We start from the raw sequence: 25,405 nt of genomic DNA on the forward strand, positions 1-25,405 counted from the left end.
TCTATCTTAGATTTGGGTTGTTCCAATCTAATGACAACAAAAAACAAAAGTTATGAATTGTTTTCTGCAATTTCCCTCTTTAAACAAGGAACTACTTCACCTGCAGAATCCTATATCCATACTTTCCAGACCACAGTTCTAAAGAATCTGAATTTAAAACTATCCAGTTCAGGGGGAGGGGATACCAAAGCACCCCTGGCATTTAAAATAGATGGCTTCATTCACTGAAGCAACTAATGGCTCCAATTCCTTAGAACATTGATGTCAACTTCTTGATGAACATGAGGCTGTGCATAGCTGCAGTTGAAGTTGTTCTAATTCCAGTGCATAAAGCTAGTTTTCTTGTTTTTTTGTTTTTTATCTCTATTATTATTATTATTATTAGTTTATGTATTTTACTGCTATTTTTAGTAGGAAAAAAAGCTTTAACTGTTTTTATAATTTGAGAATCTTTAATGAAACTAATTATTATTAATTTTTTGTAACTTGCATGTTGAAGAAGTTGCAGCTTAGGGTTTGTGAGATTGTCAATGTTAGAGTTCTGTTCTTTCTTTTTGTTGATGGGCATGAATATGCTCATTTGTTTTTGTATATTGCCCATCCCTTCCTTACAGCCAGAAGCTCTAATGCTGCTAGATCACTCCGTACCGCCCTTACATGGACATGGCAACTGACTTACACATTCACTCCCATCATCTTCATCTCCTGTGTAGTACACTCATAGATTTTACACTCCCAATCCATCCACCCTAGGCATCTTTTTTCTTCCCATAAGTCCCTTCCCCAACCCTTTCTTTAGCATTGTTAAAATTTTATGTGCCATCATCCATTCCTTAAAACACACACAAAAAAATTCTAGGAAAAAAAGAAAAGAAAATGTTTTAAAAAATATATATTGAATTGACCAAAAAGACAAAAAAAGCCTTGATTCTCAAAAAGCATTAGATACATAAACAGTCAAAGCAAATTCTAAAGTGTACATTTTTTTTCAATTGTAATATGTGAAACATTTTACACAAAGCAAACATATAATTTATAACCAAAAACAACAGAGAAATAAATTCAAATTTGTTAAGGTGCAAGATTTTTTTCTTTTCATGTTATGTGGTGTGGATGTATGTGTTGTTGCCTCCCTGTATCACCCTTTGTCGTAAAATAATTATATTTAAAAAAGAAATAATAAACATTTTGCTAAAAAAAGTTTTTAAGAACGACAACAAAACAAAAAAAGCAAGTTACAAGAATGTGGCAATTCTACTTGTCCAAGAGCATTCTTACACAACTTTCTTTTGTAAATTTTTCTTTCATGCCAAAAAACATGCGGGCAATTTGTTGATGTAAGTTGACTATATGAAATCAATGTGGTATGCTTTCTTTTAGCTAATTTTATATATTTTTGAGTACTTTTTTTAAAAAAAAAGAAACATTTTTGATTTCCTGTATTCTTTTTTTTCAGTTTTCTTGGGTTTTATCTTTCTTTTTCTGGTAAAACGAATGACCTGTTGGTGTTGTTGTTTTCTTTTGATGAGCTTAACTTTGTTGTGGAATTTTTATTTTCTAGTGTATGGTTTGGTTTTGAGAGAAAAAAGCATAAATTCCTTTATTTAATTTTTGGATGTGTTTGTTTTGGTATTTGCTGTTATGTTACATGCTCTCTCTAGATTTCCAATTATGTGATTGTACTACTCTTCGTAGGAGGGGTTGAAGGAGCCCAGGGTAATTCACTCCCACTCTCTGTCAATTCTCGCCCCAGTCCCTTTTGCCTCCCACAGAAAGAATCAGCGCTAATGCCAAGTTTTCATTCATATGTAAACTTGCTGTAGCCTGGTGCGTAGAGTATATTCCAGGAGAAAGCAAGGGAAGTTTCTTTAAGTCACTGGTCCCCATTTGGCAATAGAGTCCCTAGTTGCTCTTATCTCCAGTTCCCTCTGTTCCTACAGAAGCATATTCTTCATGCTAATTTCCTTAATCGTCAATCTTCTTGTTTCTGCCACAGTCAAAAAGATACTCTCAAGTGTACTGTTAGAGTGCAAACCCTTCAACCAAAATGGCCCTAGCATCATGACTGCTAACCTCTTCCAGCAATTGTAGCATTTACTAGTTCTCCTCTTCCCCCAACATTTGAATGTCCTGGACTTTTAAAATTCGCCCTGTCTCTTGGGGACGTCCTTCTCTGCAGCATGAATTCCACTGGATAACATTGAGTTCCTGGTAAAAACAAAAAAAAGATGTCCTTCCTTTAGCACAGGTAGACTTTTAAAGGGCCAGCATGGTAGTATGCTACTAAGAACATAGCCGATAACTCAGGTTCAGCTCACAGCTTTCCTGAAGAACTGATGCTGTAAATGGAACTGGTAATTATGTTGACTAACAAGTTGTCATTACTGTCTGTGAATCAAGTGGATTTAAAACAGTGATGGGAGAAACTCAGAAGAGTTTGATTAAGCTTCTGTTTGGGTTAGAGAAGCAGTTCAAAGTCTGAATGCTTAGATAAACATTTTCAATCTAACACTTAGGCTGGAAACATAATGAGAAGCAGCTCTCTCATGAGATTACCACTGCCTCCTGGCTGCGATTACATCTTAAAAACCAGTACGTTATTTTTTCTGGGGTATTTCCCCACTCAGGCCATGTTGAAATTGGTATTTGCTGAGGTGACCAACAATTTACAGAAACCAAATTCTCTCCAAACTTTAAACTTCATATTAAATTGAGAACCATCTCATCCAATTCTTATACCCCCAGGAAAGGTGAAGTCAGTTGTTCTTTCCTCCAAAGAGATCTCTTATCCGTAGTTATCAAAACTCAGGCCTTGGCGTAACGGACTGTGTCTGTCTAAGTATAAATAAACCTTAGGAACCACCTTTGAAACCAGTGGGAGTTTCGACATTGACCTCCATGTGATCAAGATTGAGCTCTTAATTTAGCTTTTTCTGTTTGCCACTAGGAACAGGGCCGGTGCAACCATTTAGGCGGACTAGGCGGTTGCCTAGGGCGCCGAGATTTGGGGGCACCAAAAAGCGCCCCCCAATTTTTTTTAAGTGGTTGAGCAGCCCTGCTGCTAGGACAGAGAGGGAGCCTGAGCTGCCGGCGGGAGCCGGCAGCCCAGGGTGTCGCCTGGGTCAGGGCATCGCCGCGGCAGCCGGCAGCCCAGGAGCCCCCTGGGTCAGGGCACCACTGCGGCAGCCGGCAGCCCAGGGTGTCCCCTGGGTCAGGGCGCCACCGCGGCAGCCGGCAGCCCAGGGTGTCCCCTGGGTCAGGGCGCCGCCGCTGCAGCCGACAGCCCAAGGGGCCCCTGGGTCAGGGCGCCACCGCAGCAGCCCAAGGGGTCCCCTGGCCTAGGGAAACCCCGGGCTGCCGGCTGCCACGGAGGCGCTCTGACCCTGGGTCAGGCCGCCGCTGTGGCAGCCAGCAGCCCAGGATGTCCCCTGGGTCAGGCCGCCGCCGTGGCAGCCAGCAGCCCAGGATGTCCCCTGGGTCAGGGTGCCGCCGCGGCAGCCGGCAGCCCAAGGGGCCCCCTGGCCCAGGGAAACCCCAGGCTGCCAGCTGCCGTGGAGGCGCTGTGACCCTGGGTCAGGCCACCGCAGCCCAGGAGCCCCCTGGGTCAGGGCGCTGCCGGAGGGGGCGGCAGGCAGCTCCCGTGGAGCTGCTGCAGTGGTGCCTGCGGGCAGTCCGCTGGTCCGCGGCTGGGATGGAGCTGCCGCAGTCGTGCCTGCGGACAGTCAGCTGCTTGCGTGGCTCTGGTGGACTGCCCGCAGGCACCACTGTGGCAGGTCCACCGGAGCCACGGGACCAGCGTGCGGGGCGGCGAAATTGCCCTCTGCCTAGGGCGTTCAAAACCCTAGCGCCTGTCCTGACTAGGAAAGTGGGTTTTGTTAGAGATTCCTGTAAACTGGCTTTTGTGGGGTCTCACATGTTTCAAAGCAATTCAGTTAAACCAAATCTGGCCCCAAAACTAGGGTTTTGGCTAGTCACTTTGAAAACAATTGGTGCTTTGAAAGGAAGCGGGGAGTAAGGATATTTGAGGCAGAAAGCTAAGGCACTCCCATTGGGGAAGTGATGCCTGCCCTTGTGTACTGACAGTCACTTTCAATTAAATGAGGTTGGAAAGAGGTGAGAGAATATTAAAAATGCTCATCTGCTAGATTTCATATTAGCATCAGCTTTCCTGTGACTCAAGAACAGTGGTCTGAATATTTTCCCTCTTCACCCCTCAAGGAACTCACAGGAGACCAAACCTCAAGAAGTGTTGAAAAACTCAGTGACTTAATGAGAATTTCTTGGCACCCAACTTGCATATATGGGGCAGGGAGTAAGGAAGGGATTATTTTCCATAGCAGGATGTTTTGGTCTGAAAATGGAGTTGAGTTTCAGTGCAAGAGAATAAGAATAAAATGTAAATGAGAGACTTTGGATGTGAAATTTCAGTACCTGAGGATGTGAATGTGCTGTGCTGGGCTTTTCGGCTGGCACCTTAAAGATTTTCAGCCACATCTGGAAGAGACAGTGTTGTGTCCCCTTATATTCATCGTGAGAGTTAGAAGTTGAATCTTTCAGGATTCTGTTTGTGTGTGCGCTTTTTGTGCTGCCTCTTTTTGATGCTTGAGACGCCAGTGAAACAGTCTTGGCCAGAAAGATGAGAATTGGAGATTGCTAACTTTTTTTTTTTGCTTGATGCCCTCTACATTCATGATTGACCCACAACATCCTCACAGTTCAGAAGGCTTCCATTAAATTTTTTACACTCCATCTTTTCCAGTGACAGTGAGCCCTTACTGTAGATCAGCCCCAGAGATATGAATTATATATCTATAAAGCACTCATAAAGGAAAAACCAGGGCAGCCTTCAAGGCTAAAGTAGACCTTTTATATCCCCAGTGGTCCTACTAGTTTAAAGGAAAGCACAGCCCTCTCAAAAAAGTATAAGTTCCAGATTTAAAATGCTAACTTTAAGGAACACACACTGTGCTTGTCTCAAGAAAGAAGAAATCCAAAGGAAGCACTTGGATATTAGTGTTTTGTTGGGTTGGGGCTTCACACCACACAGATCTCAATCCTCTTGGTACTGCTGTTGGCACTTGGCACTTATTCTGCATCCCTGCCACAGCAGAGGAAGCCATTTTATCTATTCCTTTTATTTCATCTTTCAGCACTGTGTTGTCAACACAAGCCACTTCAATTGCACAGCGTTCTTCAGGGAGCATCTATCTGCTGGGGAGAGGGGACAAGGGGAATGGGCAGGACTGCAAACAGAAAAGGCCCTGCTATCTTCTTGGCATGCTTTGAATGGTATAAACAGGTTCTGAATCCACAGCTCATCTACCAGCACCACTAACTGATGCTTGCTTTCCAAACAAAGCAATAACAGCCAGAAACCAATATCCCATGTCTCTGCAGTTGACTCTCATTCAAGCAGAGACCGGTGGATATCTTTTAGGAGGGAATTTCTCTGTACATTTTCTAAGAGTTAGCTGCACAACTCAATAATAATGGACCAAACCATGAAGGACTTCAAGAATTTGCCCACAAATATTTAGCACTAATGTAGTCCTTTGCACCATCAGATTCCTTTTCAAAGAAGTAATTAAGAGATTTTAATCCTGACCATTTATTTAATGGAAGTCAGATGACTGGATCCCCCTACAGTTATTTGAAAACACAGTGGTTTCCTTCTTTGTACCTCTTGTATCTCTTTTGGTACTATACATACTTTGGACAATAAAGTGGGCACTAATTGTATAGGGAAAGGCCTGAACCTTCAGGGTCTGCGCCAGAGAACCACTGTGTGAGAAAGTTTCAACTCTCAGATGTAGGCGGAGATTTCTAGGTTCAGTGTGAAATTACACATTCACAGGAAGCAGCAATATGTGCTTACAATCAAGTAACAAACCTAAATACTCCTTCCTCACTGGGTTATTGTTGGGATATCGTGTATGAAACACTAGCCAATTTTAGTTCAAATGAAAAAACATTCTGTCAACCAATCCAAACCATGAATTCCAAGAGCCACAATATCTTAGCAATTTTGACCAATGTATTCCTTGGTAGGGAGATGATTCCTCTAAAAACCATGAACCCCAGGAGAAAGACCCTTAACTGTATCTTATTTTTTTGGGTGTAGCTTGCACCCTTGATGTGGCTCACCAGACACACTGGGCCAAATTCAGAGGTGAGATTAAGTGATTCCACGAAAGCCTAAATTGTCTCAGCTGTACAAGCACATAAGTTATACCACTTCTCAGATACCTGCTAAGACTCAGACTCACCTCTGAATTTGGCTCATTGTCTTCTTTCTGACCTACTTTTGTACACAAAGAGACAATATCTGCTCTCAGTTACATATGTGGAACCCCATTAATCCTAATAGCTCTGTTAGACACTTCTTGACGTTTCATGAAAAACCCAACCATTTTATAATGACATTATATTTGATCATTAACTGCAAGTAGAAAAATGAATTGCTCTTTAATGCAAGTCGTTGTTCTGTTAATGAAAGTTTTGTCTTCCAGTTTTAAAAACTAAATATTTCCATCTCCTTGAGGTCAAGTCCAAAGAGTTGATAGTAAAATGGACTAAAGTATTTCCTTGTGGGAGGAAAGCTGCCCGAAATATTGCCCTATTGGGTAGCAGATCAACAGAATCCATTTGTAAGCATAGTAGCTTTTAATAACACAGGCACTTCAGAAGCTTTAGATGGGCAATTAAAAACCGCCAAGCTTCTGACTCCAGTTGTGCGTCACAGATGGTGCACTAAACTTGCAGATGAATGCTATTGTATAATGTTGGATGAAATGGTCTTAAAATCACTTAAAGGGACACTGTTAGCCGCTCAACAGACCTCAGATGACTTTCAGGGACTTCAATTCCCCACTCAACAGGCAGCTCAATTTCATATTTGGCTGAAAATTCCATTATTTTATTCAGTCTTATATAGTCCATAGAATTTATTCTGATAGGTGATCTTTTCCTGAAGGCCCTCGTTCAAGTTTGTCCTGAGACCATGTGATGAAATGGATTATCCATGCCCCATGCTAACAATGGACAGAAAAGAAGCTTCTAAAACAATAGCATAAACAGGAACAAGATAAGTTCCTGTCATTATTTCACAAGAAGGAGACCAGAATCACAGGTTCACAAAATGCAATGTAGTAGTTTGGCAAACTGCAGAGTAATAATGCTCTTTGCCTTTCCCATATTTGTACTGAACAGATACAATTTGAAGAAGTCCTGTGGGATTATTTTAGACACATAATATTCAACTTTTCCCTTCTTTGTTCAGTAACAGAAGTGGCAGGAACATTACTTGGAAGCACAGAAAATTAAATGACATCTCCAAATTGCCATTTTCATTTCATACATTAGAACGAGCTTTGCTCCACAGGTATATTAAGAAGCTAAGTAAAATAATAGATTCTAATTTGGGGCTAATTTCTAGTGCCACTTAAGTAAACATTAAGGTTTCCGTTGACTTCAGTGGTACCAGTATTTTACCCCTACGGAAGAATACGAATAACCATATGCCACTGTTGCTTTCCGATTTGAAATATTAAAGATAGTACATTTTAAAGGCCCTGAGACTCCATTTGTATGTCCAATTGGTGGTTAAAAATGACTGCTGCCCAAATAAATTTGGATCAAAATGATGGTAAACCTGCAAGCACCCAGCAAACAAAATTTAGGGCAAAATCATACTCTCTGATCATGCCATATATTTTGCAGAACTACCCCGGCAGTGGAACTACCAATGGAAATTCAGTGTGAAACAAATGAGAAAATAAAATAGAGCACCACAGTGCAATAGCTGAATTTTTTACCCAACGCCATTCAACAGTCACTTGGATGAAAGACAATTAATTAATACAAATGAATTAAGCAAAGCCATAGTTTTTTATTCAGTCCGATTCTCTATTGCCTTGCACTTTCTTTAGCCATATATACTTGTGCAAAGTGTGAGTAAAATAATACTAAATCCTCAGAATTCTCCACTCACACTAGTGGTAATGTTTTACACAACTAGGCACTCACTTTATACTGATGAAAATTATTACTCAAAGTGCATGGCCCTCAGTTTATACTTAGTCTTTCCTAAGGCAAAATGCCCATTGAAAGTAATGGGAACTTATCTGAGGACGGTTTACCTTAGGATCTCAGGATACAGCCCAATTAGCTTAAATGCCTAACAAAATTATAACTAAAAGCAAAATTTATATGCAAAGGCAACAGGACTCAGTTAAAAAAAAGATAGAACTCTATGCTTAAGCACAAGACTGTGTGATCTGAACATATGTGAGAGTAATCCACTGTGCTTTCATACCCACGGAAAAGACAAGTGGACTGATAGCTTCCTGAGCCTGAAAATAGAGGCACATTATGGTGAAAGTGTGACTCAAGTCTATACCCTGATAAAACAAATAATCTTAGGAGGCCTTATTGCTTGCAAGCACCACAGTGGTGCTGAGATACCCAGGTTCTGAAATGACCTTGGGTCTCTCAGAGATAATGCAGCTTGGGTATGGAGAAAGTGAGGAATGGCTGCTGGTTGTTCACAGCACAAGCACTCCCAGACAGCAGATTATGAGACTTTCTCATTTAGTACCTGCTTTGCAGAAAGCTGTCTGCCAGGCTAGAGAAAAAGTAACATTCATCACAACCATCAGCACAGAAAGAAATGCCAGAAAGTGCAGGATGGAGATTACTCTTCACTTTCGTGGCCTGGAATCAAATCCTGATTTAGGTCATCGTACTTCTTATTTGTCCATATCATTAAACCACAATACAGTTTGGCACAATGAACGAGAATTGTCAATATCCCTTAAAGCCCAGCACTGAAACAACAAGGAGTATTGCAGATCAATATCAGGGTGCGTTAGCGGAGCTGAGAAGGAGCAGGGAGAGGGAAAGGACTAGAGTAGCAGAGGGTATTGAAGATAAAAAAGACAAACATGCATTGAGGCGCTCTCTGTGCCTTCTTGCACTACATCTAGTTCCAACCACAACAGTCCATCCCTACCTTTCATGCGCACTTCATTCACTCACACAATTTAAAAAACAGGATGGACAAACAAGAAAAAAAGGTTGAACTGGGAACTGTTGCTGTGGAACTCAAATGGCAGAGAAGAAATACCAGTGACAAGAAAGATCAGAGAAAAAACTGATAAAATCAGCATGCGTCAGCAGCAAAATCCAACCCAAGAGAACAGTTCTGTCTGGAGGTTTGGAGTAATTCCACAATTAAGTATTCTTTTTCCCATATAGTAAAAGACATCAGAAAATGGAACCATGCCAAGTTTGAAATCTGCACAGTCGCTTGAGAGTATCTTCAAGACCGCAAATCCTTTGGTCACTAGGATTTCAAAATTCTCTCACTTGAACGTACCTAGCAGAGATTAAAAGAGAAAGGAATTGGAATGGCCAGTTTACCTATCTCAAAAGGAGGGTTGGGCAGAAAGCTTCCTAGAACCCTGGAAAAGTAGGTTGATGGTGTGGTTAGAGGCAGGAAAGCTGGCTCCGTGACACTTCTTCATAACTCCTGAGTCCTCCACCACCTTTGAGCTCAGGGAATTGAACATGATGCACTGTGTCACTAATGTTTACTAATCTTCTGTTTTTTCTTTTCAATCCCAGGAGGTGAATTAGTTATCCCTCTACTTGTAGAAGACCCTTTAGATATCCCTCCTATTGCTACTCGTGCACCTTTCATTACACTCCCCCCTACCTTTCGCCCCCTCCTCACCATTATTGAGACCACCAAAGATTCCCTGTCCATGACCTCTGAGGCGGGGTTACCTTGCTTGTCGGACCAAGGCAGCGATGGTTGTGATGATGATGGCTTGGTGATATCTGGGTATGGCTCAGGGGAAACCTTTGACTCTAACCTACCCCCTACTGATGATGAAGATTTTTACACCACCTTCTCCTTGGTAACAGATAAGAGTCTTTCCACTTCAGTCTTCGAAGGTGGCTACAAAGCACATGCACCTAAGTGGGAATCCAAGGACTTTAGACCTAACAAAGTCTCCGAAACTGGTAGGACTACTACCACGGCTTTATCCCCTGAGCTGATCCGCTCCACAGCTTCGTCCTCGACTGGGATGGTGCCCAAATTGCCTGCTGGCAAAATGAATAACCGTGAGCTCAAACCCCAGCCTGACATAGTCTTGCTTCCGTTGCCCACTGCCTATGAGCTAGACAGCACAAAGCTGAAGAGCCCGCTAATAACTTCCCCCATGTTCCGTAATGTGCCCACAGCAAACCCCACGGAGCCAGGAATCAGACGGGTTCCGGGGGCCTCAGAGGTGGTCCGTGAGTCGAGCAGCACAACGGGGATGGTCGTCGGTATTGTGGCTGCTGCCGCCCTCTGCATCCTGATCCTCCTGTATGCCATGTACAAGTACAGGAACAGGGACGAGGGGTCCTATCAGGTGGATGAGACGCGGAACTACATCAGCAACTCAGCCCAGAGCAATGGCACACTCGTGAAGGAGAAGCAGCAGAGCACAAAGAGTGGCCACAAGAAACAGAAAAACAAGGACAAAGAGTATTATGTGTAAAAATATACTTATTTATATATAAATATATATATACTTAATGAGATTTAACTGAAATATCAGAGCCGTTACAGCTAACGAGATTGGGAGCTACAGTTTATGGGAAAAAAATTGGGAAAAAGATTCAGCTGTGACTGTTAACATCTCAGTCATTGCTTGGAGTCAGCAAACTCTGCCCTACTGTATTATAAAGCACACTTAGCGTTCTGGAGATGGCACATGCAGCTCTACCATGCTGACGGACTTGGAAGTCTCCACATCTCCTCTTTGCTGAACTTTCCGCAAAAGGTAGAAGATTTCATGGCTTACTTGTTTCATATCTCCAAGTGAGTCTTAATGATGTTCGTGATCTTTGACTGTATCGATCATTTTTCAGTTTACTTATTAAAAAAAAAGAAAGAAAGAAAAAGAAAAAATGCATAAACATTTTAAACAAACAAACAAAAAAATCAAACAAACTCATCTGGCCGTGTCCAGCATACGTATAATTTTTTGAGATCTGAGGTGGGTGGGGAATAAATGGTTTTGGGGCTTGTTGGTTTTTATTTGTTTTTTTTTCTTTTTCTTTTTGGAGGTTGGGAGGTGTGAAGGGGAGAAGAGAATGAACCAGGACATGAGTCAAAAAGAAATCTGGGGGGAGGGACCCGCCTAATAAATAAAGAGAAAGTATTGCCATATATGAACTCAGAAGCTACCCATGGTGTTCACTCTACATATCTGGTTGTGTGGTCTCTAGAATCCGTTGTCTACAGTAAGTTATTTATTAATAGCACAGTGAAAGTGTGTAATGGGTGACAATGAAGATGATTCTTATGGAAAACTGGTCCCCCTTAGATTTGGCTCCAGTATCTGCAACTGAACTCATGAACAGATAGGTTTCAGTCTGGTTTGATTGGGGCCATTGGCTTTATTTGACAATGCCAGTGAGTGTGCATTAACACAGCCAAACTATGGCTAAATAAGTGAGGGGGCGGGGGGGAGCAAAACAAAAGTGGTCAGCCACTCTGAGCTAGATATACGATGCTAAACGAAGGGAGCCTTTTTTTGGGGTTCTGGTTCTGTGACTGATTACAATGCATGCAAAAAAATTAATAATAAAGCAGTTGAATAAAGAGGTCAGAAAGACAATACTGGAGTTCAACCTTTGACAAGAACCATAAACGTCACACAAGCCAAACACATGCTGCAAACAAGTGCAAAATTCATAGGGTTTTTTTTTGACATGAAGATGTTTTTCATATGTAATATTTTAATTTTGTAGCTTGACATTTCTGACTATCTGTCTTTCCATTTGCCCTATTCACCCTTTACTCTCTCTTTTATATAAAAGAAATGAATAAAGCTGCTGTGACACAAAAAATAATAAAAGGAGTTAATAATAGTATTATATATATAAATATATATATATACAAATATATTTATCACCATATGTTTGATGGGACGACTGGAACAGAAACTCTGTCAAGGTGTTTACATGGAATGACAATGTTGTTTTAGAAGAAAAACATTTTAATAATACCAACAAAAAGCAAACCATAAAATGTGAAGAGAGTGTGTGCTTTAGCTTTGTCACAGTTACCTGTGTCAAAAGGACAAAAAAAAAATTCTCAGATTTTGTTTACATATTTTACTACTTTTTTTGCTAGTGTAATTTCTAGAGTACCCTGATGTATATAATGTTTTATGGTTAAACTGGGATTTTTTTTGTTTGTTTTAGTTGATTTAATTAATCTTAGTGGTTTGGTTTTTATTTTTCCCCAACTATGTGAAAGGGAGTAACTTACTGTACAGAACAATAACGAACTGGTTTCATGGCCATGACTGTCATGTGCAAAAAAAGGAAAAGAGGGGGAGAGAGACAAAAAGAAAAACAAACACAAAACGAATTGAAGACTCTGGAGTATCACAAATGTACAATTTCTCTGTGTACAGATGAAAACTAATCAGCTGTTTAGATTTAGAAATCTACTCTTGCTGGTGTTTATAATTCGCATGAATATTTGACTTTGAAGAAAAGTGTCATCAAATGCACACACGCACATGGGAACAAAATAAAAAGCAGCTTTCTCAAAAGTTTAGAGAAGAAGCTTTCGCTGTTAACAGCTCTTTCAGTGTGTGTGTGTGTGTGTGTGTGTGTGTGTGTGTGTGTGTGTGAGGTTGTTTTTTTGGGTGGTTTATTTTTTGTTTTGTTTTGATTTGTTTTTAAATACTAAAAACTAAAAAAAGACAAGTTTTAAAAAGGTATGAAAGCACGATTTTAGACCACTTAACTGGCCGAACCTATTTGAAGTTGATTATTTCTCAATGTCTGTAAAAGATTGCTGTTCTTGGAGTCTTGTGAAATGATTTCTTGCTTTCTTTCTTTCTTTTTTATACCCTCCCCCTCCTTTTTTTAAAGAAAAAAATCCCACATTCTTTTCTGTTCTGTTACTTTTTTTTGTGTAAGTTTCTAGTTGACATTTTTTTGGGAACATGTGCATTTCTGTATGTGGGCTTCTACCATACTCCTGTTGTTTTATGCACAGAACCTCAAGGATATTCATTTGAGTTATTGTGACATTACTGCTTGTTTCCCCCCTTCTTTCTTTCTTTCCTTCTTTTCTTATTTGCATTTTCATTCAAGGATATGCTTAGCAATAAAATGTTCTTCCCAAAGCCCTAGATGTTGCTGTCCTTTTATTTCCAAAAGGCTCAAGAGGCCACTCTAATGTTCTGTAGGGGAGATAAGCATGGTTACAGCAAAACTAGTGCAATGTGAAAGATATTGTGGGGCTCAATCCAGCCAACCTTTATTCACCTGACTAGTCAAATAAGTAGTCCACTGAACTCAGTGGGGATACGTGGGAGAGTCAGACTTCACAGGATCGGGTCCTAATTATTATTCATAGTCACAAAGAAGGACAAACTGCCAGAACAAAAATTGTTTTAAAGAATAATTAACAGTTATGGGCCAAACCCTGAGTCATTATGTAGTTTTAAATCAGTCCTTTATTCCCGTGGCAGTTTTGTTGAGTAATTAGTGAGCAAGGACCTCAGGATTTCATCCACAGAAAGAAGACAGGTTAAGACCTATCAGATTATTGAATCCCTTGCGCTACAGCATATTTTCAGATGCTTTGTCTAGTCCAATTTTAAGTTTCCCCAGGGATAAGACCTTTGGAAGCTAGGTCAAATAAGAACCTGTCTTGACTATCTGATGATATAGCTTCTCAAGGAATGTAGAGCCCCATGTGACTTCATGATAAACAGGCATCTTTCAAGTTATTGTAAGGTACATTTCCCCCACCCCTTCCTTATAGTATGGTTTAATTGTGAAGCACTTTAACCAGTGGGCAATTACCTAAATTTTAAATATGGCTTTAGTAGAACATAACCTTTCAACAATGAAGGACCCTGTTTGCCTACATATCCAAATGGAGACTGAATTCATGAATCATTCCTTTGTATCACCAGAATAGATTGAGGCTACAAAGCATTGTTCCAACTGCAGCTCTCCAGAAGAGATCATTTGCCCCAATCCAAGATAAGAAGATAGAGAAATGCTGACAGGAATTTGGAAAATTCAGCTGATAAAATATCAACAATATTAAATTAATAGTTATTTAACTATTTACGGCCTTATTGCCAATCACTGAGGTTTTTCTTTTAATCAAATTGTTATAGTAGCTATATGCCATGGCACTTAAAAACTCAAAGCTATTGCTAAGTTTCTGGCCCAGATGGCACTGTGGAGATGTGATGACCCCTTCCCTAATGGCAAGAAGCCTGGAGAGAGTATGTAATTAGTTTTCTTTTACTGGTACATAATGGATGCTGCCATTGAGCTCAAAGCTGTAGAGTCTGGGAACTGAAGGGCCCAATGGGGACAGATTTTATCTTCAACAAAGGTCTGAATCTGTGGTCCTTTCTCATTTTTTATTCAGACTTAACTCTTGATCAAGTCAGTTGTCCAAATTATGGTGATTTTATTCAGTTATGCATCAGAAGGGGACCTTCTACATGTGGTTTTCACCCTGTGTTAATGGAGCCGCTCAGCAATTAATTGTGTGGTCCTGTTCCAAATGAATTAATTTTGTGCCCCCAGCCCTTATATCAACTCCACTTGCCCAGCCCCCACAACTATGCTGAACCCTCTTTGCCCCACATATGCCCATGCCCCCGGCAGCACCCCTCTCCTTCTGCAGCTGTGGAGGTTCGTCACCCTCAACCCAGGCCGGGGTGGGGGTGGAGTAGTTCCAGGTGATCTTCCACACCCCATCTTTGTGTAGTGGAAGGGCAGCTCCATGGTGGTTCTCCTCCCACCCTTCCCAGCTCTGGTGTTGCAGTGGTGGGGGGAGGAAGAGAGAGGAGCCACCCCATTTCTTACAAGAGGAGTGGGAGCTAAGATGCCCTGAGTTGCTGGGCTCTGTTGGCTCCTACTTCACTTTGTGCGAAAATGGTATGGGCTGTTTCCTCTTTTCCCCTTTCCCATAGCCAAAAACATCTGTTAGTGCCTCAGTGGTGAGGGGGAGAGAGTGCTCTACCTGCCTCCTGCAGCAGCTGTTCTACCCCAGGAGATGCAGATGTGTGGAAAACTGCCAGTCAGAGAGGTTCCCCCATACACACACACCCCAGCCTTCCAAAAAAAATCATACACAGGAAGTTGCTTCTCCTGACATCCCCAGACTGGCTTCAGCAGGGTCAAAAAGCACACCAGTTGCATTAAATCCCTGAAATGTGTTAACACTGGAGCACAATCTGTTTCAACCAGAGCAGCATTTCCTGTCCTTGTGGAGCTGCAGCTCTGCAAAGCTGCTCACCTGCAGGTTGGGCCAACATAACAACCATAGCTGGTATGGTTTGTATGGCTCCACCCATATATGACATTTCCCACACACTGCAGCAAGGCAATTGCTCTCCTCGTGCTCCTCTGGCCACCACCTCCTTCAGTCACTGTTGTCTTCTCTATTGCTGATTGGAAAGGAGCAGCGAGAAGGGAGGTAGAGCTGTGGCCTACAGATCCAGTGCCACAGGGGAATTCACGGCAGGGGGAACCTTGATGCCTGCCTGCTGCTCAGTAGGAATGCATGGGAAACTAGCTGGGTTGTGGGCAGCACAGGTGACAAGGTGGGGGTGAGGTATTGCAGCCATAAGTGCCATCTGAGATGCCCGATGGTAGCTTAAAATATAGTCTATATCTGTGCTAGTCAATTGCTTGTTTCCCTCTTCCTCCCATAATAAGCTGCCCAAGAGATGCAACATTCTCTCTTCACCCAAAAAATGTGTGGCTCCTGGAGGGAGGGACCATCCTGAATGTGGAACAATCATCCTTTTGTGCTTTCCTCTAGCACCCTGGATGTTCATCTCAGTGTCTTCTGTCCCAACATGTTCCATCCTTCTTCCTTTCCTTGGGCGTCTACTTATGTTGTCTTTCTACCAGCAGCAGATTTTATGAAGAAACAGAAAGGCTATGTTACATGTACAGGTATAATAGCCATGCCACTGCAAACTGTGAGGCCTGTGTAAGGAGTTTAGAATGTAGACCAGCATATTTATAGATACAATACAGATGAAGATGCCCAAGGCTATAGTCTACAGTTTTAAATAATTTAGTCGTTTTTGTTTAGTTAACAGTTTATACAGTGCTTCCGTTATTCAGCCTTTTCTGTGGTAAATTATGCAGCAGTAGAGGCCTTGGGGGCATCTCCTTTCACTCACACGGCTTTTACATCAGTTTAAGGTGACTTCAGGATGTTGTTCTTTATTTACACTAATCAAAAGTGTAAATAAAGACTTAGCGCCATTGTCTGTAGGCTTGGAGTGCCTGCTCTGTTAACACACTCGAATTATGTTTATTTCACCACACAACGACAAAATAGGCTTTCATATACATACTTCACATGGGGCAAAATACGTTCCTTAAGGTATTTTTTAAAAGTGTCACTCACCAGGCCAAGCTAGCCTGAGCCAGTGAAAAAGGAGCCAAAGAGTAGCTCTGCATGCGTTCTGTGGAGCAAGGCTTGGAACCTCTCAAGGACAGCCAGGGTTGTTATGCCCTCTCAAATAGTCCTCTTCAGATCTCTTGAGCCTCTTCTTTACACACACAAGGACCAGGCAGTTACTGCTGCCCTAAGGAAGTAGCAGCCTCTGTGGAATTGCTGTTGAGGAAGAGACATGACTGGAGAAGTGGGTTCCCGGTTTGTTAACAAACCAGATCTTTCATTGATTGGGGGCGAGGGTCACAGCATGAGGGGTTTTTTGTGGCCTCTGTAACTGTTTCTTCTGAGCCTCGTTTGATTAAAGCACTCTTAATGGCACCAATGTCCTATGCCTTGGATTTCCAGCTGGGAGACTTACTCTTTGAACCCTGTATCTCCTTTAAGGCCAATCAGGTAAGAGGCCCCTTGCGCTCTGTGCCAGGCAAAATCCTCCCAGGGCCTGTTGGGAAAACCCTTCACATGACTTTCCCAAATTACCAAGTGTGTTAGGTACAGTCATCAGGGATGGGATAGAGTTGACTGATCAGATGTTTCATACAGAGTTAGGGTGACCAGATGTCCTAATTTTATAGGGACTGTACCGCTTTTGGGGGCTTTTTCTTATATAGGCACCTATAACCCCCCACCCATCCCGATTTTTTACACTTGCTATCTGGTCACCCTCTACAGAGTTGAAAACTCTAGTGCACCCAGGAGTTAGGTGTAGATTGCCCTGGATTAAAGCCCTGGCTGGAGCGCTGAAAGGTCCCCTCTCCCCACAAGAAGGAAATTTGGATGAAACAAAGTAAAGTGTACTATTCAAGATATAAGCACTATAAATGCAATTATTAATAGTGCTATAGGCTTGGGGCTTCCTGAAAACTCCATGCTGACACAGTGGCATTTGAAGTGCTTGACACAAAGAGGCTATTAAATGCCCAAAAGACTGGACCAGGAAATGGGACTGACTCACACCATGGAATGAAAGCCACAAACAGGAAAAGCGAAAGCACCAGAGAGCATCAGTCATGATAGCTCATTGATTTCCTTGCCATAAGTAAAGTTCTGCACTGTTCTCAGTGTCATGGTTTGGATCAGTAATTTATAGTCCTCATAAAAACTGGAGATAGCAGCAGGCCTTTGATAGGGAGGAAAGGGCAAGGGAAAAGATGAGACAGAAGACATCTCATTCTGAAAGGAACAATATCTATCTTATTTTAAAGGTAATTGAAGGAAGAAATAGAGCATGTGCATGGTTCACTTCTCACACACACACACCCGCTCTAAAATAATGAAAGGTTGCATACAAATATTTTAGTAAACACTATGTACTCTGGTCAGGCACGTAAAAGTTAAGAAATGCTAACATGAAGGTTGCCTGTTTACCTTTATTTGCCCTCCCTCCCCACTACTGAACACTGAATTAGGGTATTGTGTGCCTGACTAACATTAGTCCTGCTAGTGAAGGTAGGGGGCTGGACTTGATGACCTTTTGAAGGTCCCTTCCAGTTCTAGGAGATAGGTATATCTCCAATTATTATTAATTTTTTATTTATTATTAATGTAGGGCCACATATCCACTTGGGACAAAAGACTTATCACCCTTTCACAGATGGGTAAGCTGAGACAAAAATACCTGAGGCCACTCATAGAATCAGTGGCAGCATCAGCATTAGATTTCAGACACTGCTAATTCCTTGCCCTAGCCTCATGCCTCCTAATTTCACCGTATTACTATTGGAGCTGGGGAACATCCATCAACTGCAGCTGTAGTTGTGAGGGCTCAACAACTCTGGACATCAGGCCTCACATGCTTGATGCACACGCTATTAATGGTCACCTCCCAACTTCTAAAGTAAGGATTGTGACAGTCCCCAGGGTACAATCTGACCTGCTGAATAGCTCTGTCGCCTCAGTTCTTCAACCAGGAAACAGTCACTCCTGGCCATTTAACACACAGGCTGCAGCATGTAACTTGTGCCAGCTGCACAGTATTGAACACTACTAGCTGGCCACTTGTGAAGTACACTGCAGAAGAACACTGGCAGATTCTCTAGTCCCAGACTTTCCCCCAGAAATGTGAGTCTTGTGTTGCCCAGCACCTTGCTGAATAATTCAAGCTCATTCAAAGTCCATCATTTCATCAATGGAAAATGCCATACACCAGCTCTGTTATCCCAGATGAAGTTTCCCACACCCTTTAAGCTAAACACACTGGTTAGATAAAAAAGGGCAAAGTTTATTAACTACAGAAAGATTTTAAGTGACTACAAGCAATGAGGCAGAAAGGTCAGGATTGGTTACAAAAGAAGTAACAGATAAAACACAAACTAAAGGCCTAACTTAACAATCTAAGTGAACTTGAAAGCAAAAAGATTTCTAAGCTTATAGCAGGCTGTACTGGTGGCAAAACCTCCCAGCCAGCACTCCCTCCCAACATCAGCTCTCTCAGGGTCATTGATGTCTTGAGCAGAGATGAAGGTGGAGAGCGTGAGGGCAAGTGTTTTTCACCCCTCATTATAATTCAATTTCTTGTGCTAGAACCATCCTTGCTGTGCCAAACAGTCTCTTGAGGACATGAGCTTTGAACCAGCCTCATGATGAAATGTAAATTTCTTGCTCACACCTTCCCCCTACCAGAGAATGGCTATTTAAGCAGGTGATGAATCATTAACACCTGGCTTGGGTACCAGTGTCTTTTTCTCTCTGAAAACTGGTTTGTGCCTGCTTTTCTAACTCTGGAGCATGTTACAGCTATGTTATACAGTAGAATCTTATAATTTATATAGGGTGTGTCAACACATACATTTGACCAGAACAAAAACGTTCAGCAGACTATGAAATTTCAAATGATACTTTAGAAGTCATATGTTGTACAAACTTTAGATAAGCTTGTGAACGTGGTCACCACAATGGTACAGACTATCACGAGGTATAGTCTCATTTACTAAACAACTGTTATTTTTTCTCTGAGCAGTGTCCAACAAGTCCTCATTGAGGCAGCAATCCTGAGCAAAACACTACTATGCGACCTAAAAGTTCATATTCCCTAACTTTCAAGTGCTTGGCTTCACAATCTTAATAATGTTCTGCTAACGCCTTTTCTATGGAGTGTCCAAGGGTTTATTTAAATAGGAAAGCAATAAGAATAAATTCTGTTATGTGCAACTGTAACAACTCCTGCCATCAGGTACCTTCAGTGGGTTTGAACCTTCAGCATTGTCTTGGACTGCATTTTTGAGCTACAGGACTTACCATGCTAGATAATAGCAGGAGAAGGCCGGAGGGCGAAATGGGTGACCATGGCCCTGTGCTGAGTCTACGGGAGCCTGGCCTGACACGCTTTCTCGCTCCCCTACAACCCCATGTGAGGGGAGTTGCTCCCACATGTTGTGTTCCCAGCAGAGGGGATGGGCCACTGGGGACATATGCTGACTCATGAGTGCCTGGGTGGCAGTTATGAGAGGCCAGGGGAGGCTGTGGCACACTTCTCTCTAGAGGCATGCTGGCCAGATGCCTTTGGAGGGTTGCCACCAAAAAGACATCTTGGCAGTGCCTGTGCACCACCCCGCATGCTCCACCCTAAGTGCGGCCTCCTGTCCGCGTGTCCTCTTCCCCTGTGGCCCTGCTCATGCTGCTCCTCTTCCCACCCCTGCTCCATCTCTTCCCCTGAAGGGCTGGCCCTCACTCTGTCTCTTCTCCCCAAAGACACCCTGCCACACACCTGCTGCTCAGGACAGAGAGGTGCAAGAAGCAGGCAGGGGGTGGTGGCCTGGGGGTCGGGAGGTGGGGAAAAGGTATGTGCAGTAGGAGGGCATGAAGAGGCACGAGCGGCAGGCTGGGGAGGGTCTTGCGGGGAGGGAGGGCGAAGAGCTGTGAGCAGTGGGCAGAAGGGCGGGGCCTCAGGGGAGGAGGTCAAGGCTGGGGTAGAGTGGGGGGTGGAGCATGGGTGGGACCTTGCGGGGAGGCAGCCGAGTGGAGTTTGGCCTAGAGGAGAAGCAGGGACAAGGCCACAGTCCTGGTGCTGGTGCCCCCTGCCCACACCCACTTCTAGCTCATGTCCAGTCTCCCCAAAAACAGGAGTCACACACCACCCATGCCTGAGTGGGAGCATGGGAGGAACCTTGCCTGGCTCTCTTCTAATACCCCTCCCCCCGCCCCCCCATAGCTGCAGCTGTTCTGGCAGCAGTCAGGCTGCTCTGTTCATTATCATGCCATGAGCTGCCAAAACAAGTACTGTTGAGTGCTTAAAAGATTGTTTTGAAAAGCCTAGTTTCCTTTTTGACACCTAAGTATTGAGGGACATTTCAGAGAACTGGTTCAATCCACTTAAAGACTCGCAATAAAAGCGCTCAGAGTAGAGTAAGGCAGGCTGCAACTGCTGCCCAACTAAATGTGTTCATGTCGCTGGTACTGATGGAGAAGTCTGGGTTCTTTCAGTGCTTTCAGAGCTCCTCAGACTCCGTTCTCAAAGCAATTGTCTCTGTACAACATACACTGATTTTTCTCATGCCAATGGGCCTGCAAGTGGACTGAATGGCTTTCCTCTCTCACCACTAAATGTAATTGCTGTTACTGGTTTCACCCCTTTGACTGCTGCTGCTTGTTCCAGGTACAATAAATATAGGTAAAATACATAGCCAGCACTACAGTGTCCGGTATGTTCCAGGCACACGCCACCTGCTATGCTATTGAATGTACTATATGTGCACAGGCTGAATGCTCCTGTGCTGTTTAATACACCAGGAACATCTGAACAGTCCACTGAGTTCAATGAAACATTAGCACCTGGCCCTGTACCAATGGGAGCTTTGCCACTGACTTTAAGCAGGAACAGGATCAGGCTCATAATGAAATGCTGGCAGCGCCATGGTTGTGAAAGATTCATGGAGAGACAAACATGCTCATCAGCAGAAGGGTTAGACGCCTTTAAAGACTGGAGTATTGAAGAGAACTCTCCAAAACAACAAAGATGAATTATCTCAAGGCCAAGGCAAAAGTTTTGTTGGCGGGAGGCAGGGGGTGAGGAATGACATTAATGGAAAATGTTTTATTTAAGCAACCAGTTCCTCAGCCTCTCTCAGGTGCTCTCCCTTCTTTATATCAGCTCCCTGCATCATCTCCCCTCTGATTACAAAGGATCAAAGGAGTAGTTGCTCTCCTGATGGCCACTTCTAAAGCACACTGCTTCCAGCCGGCCATTGGGGATTTTTTCTGTCAAAACTCAGGGCAGAGCTTTCCTACTATTAACTGGGAAGCTATACAGGCTGAGTTCAATGTAATCCTGATTCGGAAACCACGTACCCTCCCCTGAAGTTAGGCCACTGAAGCAGGGTTTGTATTCCAGATCTGGATGCCACCTATGTTTAGACTAGGCTTACCCCAAATACAAGTTTTGAGATTCTCCAAATCTGGTCACACATCTGGCTGCTGTAATTTAAATCCATTTGCCTCACATTTATAATGTTGACATAACAAGCCTAAAAGGGCCTAATGGACTTCATAAACTAACAGTAGGTAGACCAGCAAAAGAACATCCCTTCTTAGTGGTCATTGTCTGGAAAAGAGAGTAAAATGTTACACTCAAAACATCTTGCACTTTATGGCTAAGAGCCAGCTGTGAAAATTTGACTACAAATCCTCAAGTGGCAAGTCAAACTAAGTTGGATCCTGCCTTAGTCCCTAATGGGCATTCATTCATCTGTGCAAAAAAGCGTAACCTACACAATTCTCTGCTCAGGAAAATCCAAAAAGCTTGAGTAAAAGAGTGTGCTTCAGGCCAGGCCTGAGCAGCAATGGCAGACCAGAATAAGAGCTCTAGCACTAGGACAGCAGCGGGTACGTCACATCTGAGTTGAGCTGCATTGGCAGACTGTATGCGCTTCCAAAGTAACTTCAGGTGAGGACTGACATTGCAGTGGTAGAACTGCATTCAGACCCCAGGCAGATGTTTCTTTAGGTCTGGGTTAGTGTGTATCAAGAGACCTGAGTAAGAGATACACAGACATGAATAGCCAGAGTGCTACAGGTCATGAATGGTTAAGCTGTGTGAGACATCCAGCACAGAGAGATATGGGAATAGGAATGCCAGTGACTGAAAGATGCTTGCACAACATCTGCCCATTTTATACTGGCGCTAGTCAGCGCTCTCTCTCAAGCACATCCATACACACCAAAGTCAACCTTTAAGAATGGTTACAAATTAGATACACTTTCTCACCTCTTCAAAGTATCAACAAATACAGGCTCTGCAATGCAGCACGATGATGAAGCGGACAGGAGGAGGCGAGGCAATAACATGCAAAGCAGACACTTTGCGGCACAGATGGAGGTGTGGCAGGGCCCCCTCCCACAAAGCACAACCACACATGCATGGCTGGTTCCGATAATGCCTTGCCCTAGCCTCCCGCCTGGTGGGATGCCACCCAAACAGTGGGAGGTATACAGAGGATGAATCAGCCCTTTGTGTTATTAACTGGTTCGATTTCACCTCAGCCCTCACCGGTAACAATAAAATCCAAATTAAAAAGCTCTTCTTAGCACAGCGAGCAGCTGGCATACCATGCAGATGAGGGTCTGCTGTGTGGGGGGCGGGGGGAAAGAGTTTGAAACCCTCTATTTATTCATTAATTTTCTTCTAAGAGGAGTGAAAATGGACATGCACCATAAACACAGAAATGTAAGTTTGATACTAAGAACATTTCAGCTTCTGTGCAGTTATCTCTCACTGCCAGAATAGCCCTAAGGATTAACATGGTTTATTGGGATCAAATGCCTTAGATATTTATTATAGTGCTGTTTACTCATTCACATTAAAATACAGAAAGAAGCTTAGTTCCCTCTGTGTGTGTATCCCCCATCCCCCAACTCTCTCTCACACACACACACACACCCTCTCTCTCCCTCTCTTCTTTTCCATTCCCTGAATGGTTTTTCCTGGATTCCTATCCTATTCTATTTTCTGTGGCCAAGGAGAATCACCAAAGACATTTTGCTATGATTTTGTAGCTGGGATAGCCCTAAAAAGCCATATGATATGAGGGCCATTTCTATAAACATGGGTGCATAGAGCACAAATGGGCTAAGGAAAGGCTGATCCTGTGGGTAAAATACAGGCTGAGGAATCAGGAGAACCGGGGTCTGCTCCTGACATCGCATCAGACCTGCCTATGTGGCTCCAAGGAAGTCATTTAAGTCTCAATGGCTCCTGGAAAATGAAGCTATAATATTTCCCTGTTTCACAGGGATCTTGTGACTTAATAAATGTTGGTAAAGTGCTTTGATATCCTCACAGAGAAAGGACAATAAAAGGCAGAACCAGTAGTAGTATTTGCACATATAGGTGTGAGTACAAAACTCTTCATATGTTATTAAAATTGTAAATTGTGCAATAAAAGTTACTTTTGCACATTCAAAACAAAAATATTTTTCCTTCAGGCATATTAGCAGTTCTCCTGTACGTAAATTGTAGTGTGGCATATCTCAGGGGTCCCTCTTGTGCCATGTGTAGAGGGGACTGGTTTGATGATAAGTCAGGAGGCCTGGGGGTTATGATGTTTTCAGTACATAGAAGATGCCCATCTCTGTTGCATCTGACTCAACTAGTTCGCTTAACTGCTTTGTTCAGTATCTGGATTAGAGCATGGCATGGTTGAGGGCAAGGTAACAAACTCAATTCAGTAAAACTAAAGTGGTGCTGGAGGAAGCAGCCAGAAGATGTGGTTAGGATTATATTTTAAAGTGTATGGACCCATCAATTGTTAGAAAGTCTGAGGCAGGATCTGGTGGATGCACCCAAGCTGCTGTTGGGTAATGATATAGCTACAGTGACCAGTGATTCGTCTTCTGAGCTTGCAACCACTTTGGATGTCAGCCTTGCTAGCATAATCCACACTTTGGTCACATTCAAAGTAAAAGACTGTGATGCACTTTGCATGTGGCTGTAACTCCAAGAGAAGTGACTAGCGGCCCGATTACTTAGAAGTATTTAAAACTGGCCTCAAAAAAGTATTGGAGAGCATGTTATAGGAAACAATCCCCTACTTGCCACAGGGGAGTGACTAAATGTAGGTCTTTTCCAGCTCTGAGTTCTACGATTCCATAGCCTATGAAACCTGATGAATGACTTAAAGTATGTCAAAGAAAGACATAAAGCAATGAATTTACAACACGGAGCTAAAATTAAGTGGGGAAAGGTTTTAGCAAAATCAACACTCTCCCTCTCATCATTTTCCTGGTACAATACAGCAGCTAGCAGCATGGTGGAGTACCAAAAGAAAGCAACTACCCCAGGTTACATGTTGGTTTGGACACCCATTTGGATCTCCAAGAAGGGCCAGCTGAGACAGATCCACAACTTAAATACAGTGTCCTGGGGAAAACCAAAAGAAACATTTGTAATCATGTCTTGTTGGTTTTACCATGGAAATATTTGAGACACGACCTATTGAGAAGGGCATCATCACTCCTAACCTTCGCCTTTGGTATGAACTAATTCTGTCTTTATTTTCCCAACTTGCGAAGCCTATGGAAAAATCATTCAACTTCCTGCACCAGCCACAACCTTCCCTATTAGCCACTCTCAGCCCAGTAAAGAGCTTTTAAAACACTGCCTTTGATGCCAGGCTGATAGATTTACCTGGGACATCATTATGATTGTGCCCATGTGAATCAGCAAGGGCCATTATGCTTACCCAAGCTTACCTGGCCACTATTTAATCTGCCACTAGGAACCCAATGATTTCACTAACAGGGCCTGTCTAGGACTTGCTGCTACTGACCCCACTGATGATGAGGTGTGTAAGGGTTCAGACTTTGTCCAAAGGACAATTCACATAACAGTACAGTATCTTCCATGTATATGGTGCTGTACATGTACAATTTACCCCCCCACACACACAC

The 25,405-nt window shown here is 42.9% G+C and overlaps 1 protein-coding gene across 17 annotated transcripts in view; it reads left to right on the top strand.

Annotated features, from left to right (window-relative positions):
* Positions 1–13,203, top strand: part of NRXN3 (neurexin 3) — a 1,449,735-nt gene extending 1,436,532 nt beyond the window's left edge. For 8 of the 17 annotated variants that reach the window (XM_075065588.1, XM_075065589.1, XM_075065592.1 and 5 more), the window contains one exon: positions 9,625–13,203. In XM_075065588.1, coding sequence (XP_074921689.1) covers positions 9,625–10,550 — 926 coding nt within the window. In that variant the 3' untranslated portion in view covers positions 10,551–13,203. Of the gene's footprint in view, positions 1–614; positions 1,338–9,624 lie in introns of all 17 variants that reach the window. The other 9 variants (XM_075065596.1, XM_075065597.1, XM_075065598.1 and 6 more) reach the window with 3 other exon arrangements.
* Positions 13,204–25,405: the final 12,202 nt, after the last annotated feature.

Source organism: Chelonoidis abingdonii, chromosome 4, assembly GCF_003597395.2.
Source record: "Chelonoidis abingdonii isolate Lonesome George chromosome 4, CheloAbing_2.0, whole genome shotgun sequence".
Lineage (NCBI taxonomy): Eukaryota > Metazoa > Chordata > Testudines > Testudinidae > Chelonoidis > Chelonoidis abingdonii.